This window comes from Homarus americanus, unplaced genomic scaffold (assembly GCF_018991925.1).
Source record: "Homarus americanus isolate GMGI-L3 unplaced genomic scaffold, GMGI_Hamer_2.0 scaffold56333, whole genome shotgun sequence".
Lineage (NCBI taxonomy): Eukaryota > Metazoa > Arthropoda > Malacostraca > Decapoda > Nephropidae > Homarus > Homarus americanus.
In genome coordinates this window covers 11,490,633-11,502,120 of record NW_024734940.1, presented here as the reverse complement: position 1 = coordinate 11,502,120, position 11,488 = coordinate 11,490,633, and the positions used below count along the sequence as shown (strand labels likewise).

The 11,488-nt window shown below is 45.9% G+C and overlaps 1 protein-coding gene across 1 annotated transcript in view; it reads left to right on the top strand.

Annotated features, from left to right (window-relative positions):
- Positions 1-322: 322 nt before the first annotated feature.
- The window catches only part of LOC121870580 (aminopeptidase N-like), an 11,443-nt gene continuing 277 nt past the window's right edge, over positions 323-11,488 (top strand). The window contains exons 1-17 of the mRNA XM_042372410.1: positions 323-645; positions 840-1,246; positions 2,594-2,802; positions 3,208-3,363; positions 3,610-3,737; positions 3,950-4,121; positions 4,246-4,429; positions 4,782-4,935; positions 7,023-7,104; positions 7,389-7,572; positions 8,503-8,839; positions 9,011-9,153; positions 9,570-9,760; positions 9,870-10,040; positions 10,141-10,284; positions 10,398-10,476; positions 10,729-11,488. The exon at positions 10,729-11,488 is cut by the window's right edge and continues 277 nt beyond it. Coding sequence (XP_042228344.1) covers positions 492-645; positions 840-1,246; positions 2,594-2,802; positions 3,208-3,363; positions 3,610-3,737; positions 3,950-4,121; positions 4,246-4,429; positions 4,782-4,935; positions 7,023-7,104; positions 7,389-7,572; positions 8,503-8,839; positions 9,011-9,153; positions 9,570-9,760; positions 9,870-10,040; positions 10,141-10,284; positions 10,398-10,476; positions 10,729-10,884 — 3,051 coding nt within the window. The 5' untranslated portion in view covers positions 323-491 and the 3' untranslated portion in view covers positions 10,885-11,488. The remainder of the gene's footprint in view (positions 646-839; positions 1,247-2,593; positions 2,803-3,207; positions 3,364-3,609; positions 3,738-3,949; positions 4,122-4,245; positions 4,430-4,781; positions 4,936-7,022; positions 7,105-7,388; positions 7,573-8,502; positions 8,840-9,010; positions 9,154-9,569; positions 9,761-9,869; positions 10,041-10,140; positions 10,285-10,397; positions 10,477-10,728) is intronic.

Genomic DNA, 11,488 nt, shown 5'->3' with positions numbered 1-11,488 from the left:
GGAGGGGAAGAAATAGGAGGAGGAAGAAGAGGGAGGGAGGAATGAGAGATGAAGGGGGAAGGGAGGGAGGAATTAAAAGATAAAGAATTAAGTTAAGGGGAATATATAAAATTTAAGGAGAGGGGGAAAGAAGGAAAGGGAGGTATACGTTTAGACTGGAGAAAGGAGAGAGGGAGAGAGGAGGAGAAAAGGAGGGGGTTAACTGGACAGGTAAAGGGAGGGGGGCGGAGTTGTCCAGATCACTGAGTTACATGATTTCTCCCCCCTTCCGTTTTGTTATCATTCTCGTTTGTCTATTGTCTTATACTCCGCAGTAGTGGTTCAGTGGCGCAATCAAGCCTGGTCAGGAGTGTTACGTCATCAAGCCTGGTCAGGAGTGTTACGCCAAGCCTGGTCAGGAGTTTGTGTATCACGATGGTGACGGCGAACAATGACTCGGGCGGGGACGCGAGTGGTTCCCTCAGCAAGGTAACGTTCGGGAGGAAGGGCGGATGTTACATCACCAAGGGCGTGACGGTGCTGCTGGTGGTGCTCTTCGTCAGTGCTACAGTGACCACGGCGCTCCTCGTCTACTACTTCGCCCCATACGTCAGGCACGAGACTCCCCACCGTGCCTCCATCGTCAGCCATGTCCTCCCTTCGTCAGTAAGTAACTAATGTACTGTGGGATGCTCTCTGTAGCAGCCTAGCTAGTGGAGAGAGAGAGAGAGAGAGAGAGAGACTATTGGAGCCAGTACTCGATCATAAGATCTTTAGCGTCACCCCTCAGGTACTGTATGCTAATCTTAAGTGTAAACTGGTTTGTTTATTAATCATTATAAGTTGTGTTCATCCCCCCCCAGCGCGTCAACAACATGCAGACGGCTTCAGGTGGCACCAAGCCTGGACCTCCAAAGTCACCCAGACCAAAATTTACAAGTTCCATAATGCATTCTTCCTCAACGTCTTCACTCACCACCACAACATCTTAACCCCTGTCACGTTCGCACTTGGAACAACAGTCACGTCCGTACCTCCAACCACAAGCAAGTCCGTTGGTCCGTCCAGCTCAGGTGTAGTCAAGAAGAGACCAGATGTCCGGTTACCCAGAGCCCTCAAACCCACCCGCTATGTCGTCAAACTTCAGCCTTTCATCAACGGAGACTTCAGCATCAGGGGATATTTGGAGGTGGAGATGGTCGTCCTTGAACCTACCTCCAACATCACCCTCCACATTGACAATAGGACGAAGAATGATACTGTCAGGGTGAGTATAGTGACAAGAGAGGTGGGGAGGGTGGACAGGAGAGTGGAGTGTGACAGGAGAGTGGTGGGTGGAGAGTGACGGGAGAGTGGAGAGTGACGGGAGAGTGGTGGGTGGAGTGTGACAAGAGAGTGGTGGGTGGAGTGTGACAGGAGAGTGGTGGGTGGAGTGTGACAGGAGAGTGGAGTGTGACAGGAGAGTGGTGGGTGGAGGTGACAGGAGAGTGGAGAGACGGGAGAGTGGAGAGGACGGGAGAGTGGAGAGTGACGGGAGAGTTGGGTGGAGAGTGACGGGAGAGGAGGAGGACGGGAGAGTGGTGGGTGGAGGTGACAGGAGAGGGTGGGTGGAGAGTGACGGGAAAGTGGAGAGTGACGGGAGTGGAGAGGACGGGAGAGGGGGTGGGAGAGTGACGGGAGAGTGGGAGAGGACGGGAGAGGGGGATGGAGGACAGGAGAGGGTGGGTGGAGAGGAGGGAGAGGGGTGGACAGGAGGTGGTGGGTGGGAGGGAGGACAGAGGGAGAGGATGGGAGAGGGTGGGTGGAGGTGACAGGAGAGTGGTGGGTGGAGGTGACAGGAGAGGTGGGTGGAGACAGGAGAGTGGGAGGTGACAGGAGAGAGGGTGGAGGTGGACAGGAGAGGAGAGTGACGGAGAGGAGAGACGGAGAGGAGGACGGGAGAGTGGAGAGACGGGAGAGTGAGTGGAGGAGTGGGAGAGGACGGGAGAGTGGGGGTGGAGGTGACAGGAGAGTGGTGGGTGGGAGGAAAGGGAGAGGACGGGAGAGGGTGGGAGAGGACGGGAGAGGAGAGTGACGGGAGAGTGGTGGATGGAGGTGACAGGAGAGTGGTGGGGTGGAGAGGACGGAGAGAGTGGAGAGGATGGTGGGAGAGTGGTGGGGTGGAGGTGACAGGAGAGTGGGGGTGGAGAGGACAGAAGAGTGGGTGGGGTGGGAGGACGGGAGAGGTGGGGTGGAGGTGACAGAAGAGGTGGGTGGAGAGGACGGAGAGTGGTGGGTGGAGGACAGGAGAGTGGTGGGTGGAGAGGACAGAAAAGTGGTGGCTGGAGAGTGACGGGAGAGGGTGGGTGGAGGTGACAGAGAGGGTGGTGGGAGAGACAGAAGAGTGGTGGGTGGAGAGGACGGGAGGGTGGAGAGGACGGGAGAGTGTAGAGTGACGGGAGAGTGGTGGGTGGAGTGTGACAGGAGAGTGGTGGGTGGAGAGTGACAGAAGAGTGGTGGGTGGAGAGTGACGGGAGAGTGGTAGGTGAATATTGATGTGGCAGAGTGTGATGGTGATAGGTTTTGACGGATGGGAAGTGATGATTGACTCCCTCTCTCTCTCCTACACCAACAGATCATACCCGTGGCCGACTCAACAAGGCCAGCACCAACTATAACTCACCACACATACGACCAAGAGCGACAGTTCTACATCGCCAGTCTGTCAGAGCCGCTGGAAGCTGGCACGAGTTATGTACTGACCATGGCCTTCCTCGCTCACCTCAACACACAGCTCAATGGATTCTATAAGTCACAGTATAAGGACGAGGATGGCACAGACAGGTAGAGTTAATTAGTGTTTAGTTAGGTGAGACAGACAGGTAAAGTTACTTAATGTTTGGTTAGGTAAAATGGACAGGTGAAGTTAATTAGTAAATAGTAATTAATTACGTACTAAAGCACAGGTGGGACGAACAGGTTAGCTTAATTTATAAATAGTAATTAATTACGTACTAAGACACAGGTGGGATGAACGGCTGAGCTTAATTAGTAAATAGTAATTTATTACGTACTAAGGCACAGGTGGTAATGCAGTGAGGAGAGGTTCAATTAGTAACTACTGTACCTAACAATTAATTCTGGGACACAGGTGGTGAAGAAGAGTATAGGGATATCTACTTAACTAGACACTTCTATGTACTAAGTACGTGTCACTCCCCATGCCATAGATACGTGTCACTCCTGTAGGTGGGTGGCGGCGACATTGTTCCAGCCAACAGAGGCCAGACGCGCCTTCCCCTGCTTCGACGAGCCTGAACTAAAGGCCACTTTTGAGATATTTCTGGCGAGGGAACATCACATGACCTCCCTGTCTAACATGCCACTTATGGAGACCTTCCCTATGTAAGTGTAGTCTGGTGGTTAACTTAAGTGTTGTAAGCCTCTTAAACTTTCCCTATGTAAGTGTAAGTGTAGTCTGATAGTTAACTTAAGTGTGGTGAACCTCTTAAGCTTTCCCTATGTAAGTGTAAGTGTAGTCTGGTGGTTAACTTAAGTGTGGTGAACCTCTTAAACTTTCCCTATGTAAGTGTGTGATGGAGATATTAAGTGTGTGTTTGGTTAGGACCTTTGCTAGGTATGGTGTTACAGGGAGAGACAGGAGGGATGGGTATGGGATCACTACCCCCCCAGCGTACCCATGTCAACCTACTTAGTCCTTGCCGTCTCTAACTACACCTACATCCAGTCTAATGATCTTAACCACGTCATGTTCCGAGGTGAGTACTGACAACCTTCTCCAGGGTCTTTATGTATTGGATATCTCGCTTTTGCCTATCTGTTAATTCATCGATATGTATGTATGTATGTATGTATGTATGTATGTATGTATGTATGTATGTATGTATGTGTGTGTGTGTGTGTGTATGTATGTATATATGTCTACTAAGCGTCATATAATCAATATACTTTCTCCTTCCATGGTGATAGTGTGGACGAGAGGAAGTCATCGACCACGCCCACTACTCCCTCAGGATAGGTCAAGAAATGTTGGCCTTCTACGAGTACTACTTCGGTATCCCGTTCCCCTTGCCCAAGCTCGACTCCATCACAGTGCCAGAAAACGTCGGTGGTATGGAGAACTGGGGCCTGGTACTGTATGGGTGAGATCATGTACTGTGTGTTGGTTACAGTACTCAGTTTATTATAGTACTTTCATCATAACTACTACTGCCTCTAATACTATAACCACCATCATAATTACTATTACTACCACAACTATTACAGGGAAACATCGTTGCTGTACGAGGCGGGGGTGTCGTCAGCGGCCAACAAGCAGAGCACAGGATTCATTGTGTCCCACGAGTTGGCCCACCAGTGGTTTGGGAACCTGGTGACACCGCGTTGGTGGGACGACTTGTGGCTAAATGAAGGTTTCGCTTCCTACACGGAGTATGTGGCGCTTGACCATGTGAGAATCCGTTACTCTCTCCCTCTCTCTCTCTCTCTCTCTCTCTCTCTCTCTCTCTCTCTCTTGCATTTAAATACCTACAGAGAACACATATTTAAGTTAGCAGGAAGAGACGATATATATCAGGTGTGTTATCAGTCCTCAGGTGTGTTATCAGTCCTCAGGTGTGTTGTCAGTCCTCAGGTGTGTTGTCAGTCCTCAGGTGTGTTGTCAGTCCTCAGGTGTGTTGTCAGTCCTCAGGTGTTGTCAGTCCTCAGGTGTGTTGTCAATCCTCAGGTGTGTTGTCAGTCCTCAGGTGTGTTGTCAGTCCTCAGGTGTGTTGTCAGTCCTCAGGTGTGTTGTCAATCCTCAGGTAGAGCCAAGCTGGAGTGTGATGGAACAGTTCGTTTTCATCGACATACATGACGTGTTCGCCATCGACTGCCTGGAGTCTTCACACCCCATCAACCTCCCGGTCCAACATCCTGACGACATTAAAAATTTTGACCGAATTACCTACGCTAAAGGTAAGTGTGTCCTCAACAATAGTATACACCAATCTCAGCTACAGTCTCTCTACCGTAATGCTTCTGTATGTGTCTCTACCGTAATGCTCTGTATGTGTCTCTACCGTAATGCCTCTGTATGGCCTCTCCATGCCTCTGTATGTGTCTCTACCGTACCTGTATGTGCTCTACCGTAATGCCTCTGTATGTGTCTCTACCGTAATGCCTCTGTATGTGTCTCTACCGTAATGCCTCTGTGTGTGTCTCTACCGTAATGCCTCTGTATGTGTCTCTACCGTAATGCTTCTGTATGTCTCTACCATGTGCTTCTGTATGTGTCTCTACGTAATGCCTCTGTATGTGTCTCTACCGTAATGCTTCTGTATGTGTCTCTACCGTAATGCCTCTTGTATGTGTCTCTACCGTAATTGCTTCTGTATGTGTCTCTACCGTAATGCCTCTGTATGTGTCTCCACCGTAATGCCTCTGTATGTCTCCACCGTAATGCTTCTGTATGTGTCTCTACCGTAATGCCTCTGTATGTGTCCCTACCGTAATGCTTCTGTGTATGTGTCTCACCGTAATGCCTCTGTATGTGTCTCACCGTAATGCCTCTGTATGTGTCCCCACCGTAATGCCTCTGATGTGTCTCTACCGTAATGCTTCTGTATGTGTCTCCCACCGTATGCTTCTATGTGTCTCACCGTAATGCCTCTGTATGTGTCTCCACCGTAATGCTTCTGTATGTGTCTCCCACCGTACCCCTGTATGTGTCTCTACCGTAATGCTTCTGTATGTGTCTCACCGTAATGCCTCTGTATGTCTCTACCGTAATGCCTCTGTATGTGTTCTACCGTAATGCCTCCGTATGTGTCTCACCGTAATGCCCTATATACCCCACCTGTAATGCCTCTGTATGTGTCTCTACCGAATGCCTCTGTATGTGTCTCTACTGTAATGCCTCTGTATGTGTTCTCTAATGCCTCTGATGTTTCTCCACCGTAATGCTCCTGTATGTGTCTCTACCGTAATGCCTCTGTATGTGTCTCTACCAATGCCTCCTGTATGTGTCTCTACCGTAATGCTTCAGTATGTTCTCTACCGTAATGCCCCATGTGTCTCACCGTAATGCCCTGTATGTGTCTCCACCGTAATGCCCCATGTGTCCCCACCGTAAGCCCTGTGTCCCCACCGTAATGCCTCCATGTGTCCTCACCGTAAGCCTCTGTATGTGTCTCCACCGTAATGCCCTCTGTATGTGTCCCCACCGTAATGCCTCTGTATGTGTCCCCCACCGTAATGCCTCTGTATGTGTCCCCCACCTGTAATGCCTCTATGTGTCTCACCTAGCTCGTATGTGTCCCCACCAATGCCCCTGATGTGTCTCTACCAAGCCCATGTGTCCCCACCGTAATGCTCCTCTCCACGTAATCCTCTGTATGTGTCTCACCGTAATGCCTCTGTATGTGTCTCCACCATGCATGCCTCTGTATGTGTCTCTACCGTAATGCTTCTGTATGTGTCTCTACCGTAATGCCTCTGTATGTGTCTCTACCGTAATGCTTCTGTATGTGTCTCTACCGTAATGCTTCTGTATGTGTCTCTACCGTAATGCTTCTGTATGTGTCTCTACCGTAATGCTTCTGTATGTGTCTCTACCGTAATGCTTCTGTATGTGTCTCTACCGTAATGCTTCTGTATGTGTCTCTACCGTAATGCCTCTGTATGTGTCTCTACCGTAATGCTTCTGTATGTGTCTCTACCGTAATGCCTCTGTATGTGTCTCTACCGTAATGCTTCTGTATGTGTCTCTACCGTAATGCCTCTGTATGTGTCTCTACCGTAATGCCTCTGTATGTGTCTCTACCGTAATGCTTCTGTACCACTAATATTTATAAGCAATATAATAAAAGAAGGTATTTTAAAGGTTAATTTACAACTTATATACATTATTAAGTAACATTATTGTATATACATTATTAAGTAGCATTATTTTATATACATCATTAAGTAACATTATTGTATATACATTATTAAGATACATGATTAAGTAACATTATTGTATATACATTATTAAGTTACATCATCTTACGTTACATCATCGTCAGGAGCTTCAGTGATCCGCATGATGAACCACTTCCTGACGGAGGCCACCTTCAGGAGAGGCCTCGCTGACTACCTCAGTGCTCTGTAAGTCGTCCTCTCCCTCCCTCACCTGCCAGTCTTCTCCTCTCCCTTTCTTTCTCTTCTTATTTCTTCATCCTTTTCTTTTCTTCTTTCGACGTTTGTTTGTGTTATTTTTCTTGTACATAGTTTGTGTGTGTGTGTGTGTGTGTGTGTGTGTGTGTGTGTGTGTGAGTGGTAGACGGTATTAACAAATCATAGATCAATGTTTCATAAAGTTATTGTTGCATTATTTACATATGTTACTTTAATTATTGTCATCTGTTGGTCATATTGTTGTTCTTCATCAGTCAATATGGCAGCGCAGTACAAGACGATCTGTGGGAGTACCTGACGAAGGCCGCCCACCAGGACCAGACACTGCCTCCGGAGATGACAGTGAAGATGGTGATGGACACGTGGACGCTGCAGATGGGTTACCCGGTCATTAAGGTAGTGAGGAGTGAAGATGGGACCTCAGCCACCATCTCTCAGGTAATACTGTTGATGTGTTTAGCTCTCGTCTGTTGGCTTCTGTTTATACGGCAATAACAGCTGCAGGGATTATGATGCACACTGGTACAGACAGCTTATGTATCATAATGGAGTCATACATTATTAGTTTGAGTTGCAACATGACGTCAAAAAATAGGGGTTTCATACTGACGAGGAGCTGGTACACTACACCTCTGACCACACGTAACCTGTTAACTGTCTGCATCAATTATTTATAGTACAGTATATTGATATAATTTCACATTAGATCGTCTTTAATGATATAGTAAATATAGGATAACGAGTCTTATATTAGGAAAACATAAATGATCAGTTCTGTCATGGTCTATAGCGCGTTTTTTCCCAGCTGAGAAAAGATGCCCCGCCCCCTCAAAATTTACAGCTGATTGGCTGTTGTAAGCCTGTTCAATTTTGTCCTGAAGTAATGATGTATTTCTGAATGATTTTATTCATAATCGTTGGGATGACCGTTTCTGACGAGAAAGATATTTAGTTAAATTATATAGATACATACATTCATTGTTTCAAACATAAGCATGTAGGAAGTTTATCAGAAGTATTATACATGAATTAACTGTTAAACTCTGCATTTAATATATACTTATTTTTACCCACACTATGGCCTACTAAGACAAATTACGTATCAGTAATACTACATTATGCAAAAACAACAGTCATATTTCCCGCCTCTGCTGACGGTCATGTATTATTTCAATGTGATTCTAATCTTTTGAAATGTTGTTTTTGCATAATGTAGTATTACTGAGGCATAATTTGTCTTAGTATGTCTTATTGTGGGTAAAAATAATTATAAAATGTTTCTCCTGACAGAGATAATTAATGATGGCTGCCTCGCTAATGATGCTGATATTCAATTAACTATATAATCAAGTTTTAAAACCCTTACAGGAACGGTTTCGCCTGACGAAGAGAGAGAACCAGACCACCAGTCACGACTACAGGTGGTGGGTGCCTTTGACCTTCACCAGCCAAGACAACCCAGTCTTCAGCGTCACACAACCCATGGCCTGGATGAAAAACACTGATGCACAGATCATCGTGTTGCCACTACCCAAGAAAGAGGATTGGGTCGTGTTCAACCTACAACAGACGGGGTACTACAGGGTTAACTACGACGACCACAACTGGGGTCTGATCATTCACCAGCTCCTCACAGATCACTCGGTCATTAATGCGCTCAACCGCGCGCAGCTCCTCGACGACGCCTTAGACTTGGCCCGTGCCAGTGAGTTTTATTATTGACACTGAACATTTGTTAACCCAACCTAGCCTTCCTTATTGTTCTGATCTTTAACAAAGTCTAATGACTCTTACACACTTAAGGATGCTGTATAGGGACAGAATATTGAATTGCTGAGAGAGAGAGAAAGATATGATAACATTACTTTCTCCTCAGGCCAGCTATCATACGATATTGCGCTACGTGTGGTCGGGTACCTGAACAGAGAGACAGAGTACGTGCCGTGGGCCTCTGCGTTAGACAACATGGACTACCTCTACAACATGTTCACACACTCACCTCACTACGCCGCCTTTAAAGTAAGAGAATTAGTCGACTGTCTCAGTAATTACGGGAATGAATATAATAAGTTTTATTTTTTTTTAAGTTAATGAAGTTCTTTATAAATTGATATAGTGAGAAGTTCAGATATTTTGGATTAAATAGAGGTAACATGAATGATATACTGTACTCCATTCTCCATAACATTTATCTTTAATCCTTGAAGTAATTGTTTGTTTTATAACCTTACTGTACGTGTGTAAAGATGACATTCAGAGTGTGTCTAGGGTAAAAATTTATGAATTTTTTTTTTAGATGTAATACGCGTTTAGTTCAGGCATAACATGGATGTTAGGATAATTATTATACTGTACGTAACATCTTTACACACACGGGTTACAAAAACTATATCACGTCAAGTTACTGTGACCCTCATAGTACATCTTCACTACAGAATTATCTACTCGATCTGATCATGCCATTATACGAGTCAGTGGGCTTTGCGGATAACTGGCAGGATCCGCACTTACAGCAGTACAAGCGGGTCCTAGCGTTGTCGTGGGCGTGTAAACTGCAACACCAGGACTGTGTTGATAACTCCGTCAGCCTCTTTCACCAGTGGATGCTCAACCCAGCCAATCACAGGTGAGGCTCCCTAGGTAGATCTCTCTCGGTTTTGGTGATCCCTGACAGACACTCGGTACACATATAACATCACTTTATAAGACTGTACAGTAGCCTGGTACATCCACAGCATCATCTCGCCCAACTTGCGGAGTACCGTGTACTGTACCGCAATCGCTGCTGGAGGTCAAGTAGAATGGGACTTCGTGTGGGCTCAGTACCTCAACACCAGCGTCAGAACCGAGAAACAGAAGCTGCTGAGTGCTCTGGGCTGTACCAAGCAGACCTCCATCCTCTCTCGGTCAGTCTGGCGTAAGATTCTTGTGTAAATAGTACAAGTATAGTCAAGTATATTCCGTGTATGTCATTGTTATTGTGACCAACTACTGCGTCTCCCTCAGGTTCCTGGATATGGTGTTCGGCGAAGCTGGCGGCATCAAGTACAGCGAGTCGAGAAATGCTTATTACTCTGTGGCAAAGAACGGCCTAGGACGTCCCCTCGTGTGGCCCTACTTCAGGAACCACTGGCAGGAGATCCGTCAGAGGTAATCAAATGAAAGACATGATTAAATTAAAATTACTTAAATATAGAAGAAAATTCGTGCACAAATTTCACTCCAACTTCAGCTTTTGAATATTGTGTATTTTTTTTGTATAGATACGCGTCAGCGTTTGATCTGCACCGATTTGTGAAGATAGCTACTTCTGCCCTCACTACTGCTGAGGATCTGCAGGAGGTAAGACTCACCGGGTTTATGTTGTCATAAGATCAAGGTCATTATCTCAGGGTCATATTGTCATAAGATCAGGGTCATATTATCATAAGATCAAGGTCATAGTATCTCAGAATCAGGGTCATATTATCTCAAGATCAGGGTCATATTGTCATAAGATCAGGGTCATTATGTAATCAGGGTTATATTATCTTAAGTGTTAAATAACCATCTATAAGCGATTTAGTTCAGATGTTTATATACACTTGTCGTCAGGTGCAAGCTTTCCGGGAGGCCGAGGCGAGCGACCTGCAGTCAGCGGACAGAGTGATGAACCAGGCAGTGGAGAAGATAGTTGGTGACATCATCTGGCGCAACCAAAACCATGATTACATTGTACAGTGGCTACACCATCATGGTTACTCCCTCTAGTTGTGGCTACACCATCATGGTTACTCCCTCTAGTTGTGGCTACACCATCATGGTTACTCCCTCTAGTTGTGGCTACACCATCATGGTTACTCCCTCTAGTTGTGTTGTATCAAAACTTTTAGTTATATAATTAACTACGTTGGCCATAAATATATTTTTTATGAACAAGTTTGCTAAAGAAAATAGTAATTTTAAGGAGTAACGCTATTAAACTATTCCTTCATTGAAATTTATAGAAAGACATTTGAGGGCGCGCGCGCGTGTGTGTGTGTGTGTGTGTGTATTATACCCAGGGGCTTTTCTAATCACCTCACCTATTTAACCTACCGATTGGTTAGCATTGTTTGTATACCTATGCATTGTTATGCACACATTGCTGGCCAATATAAACCTGTATGCCGAGTTATACTGAATAACCAGGTACAATAACAAAGAAAATCATCCCAAACTATTCTATAAAACAACAACCAGACGCGTGTTTAGGGCCAATCACCTCGTTCTTGGGGCAGCCCGTCTGTACAGTTGTTTATATTCTCATTATGTACAAAAACAATAATATTTGGGTGTATGAACATTGTACCATACATCTGGACACACAGCCGAT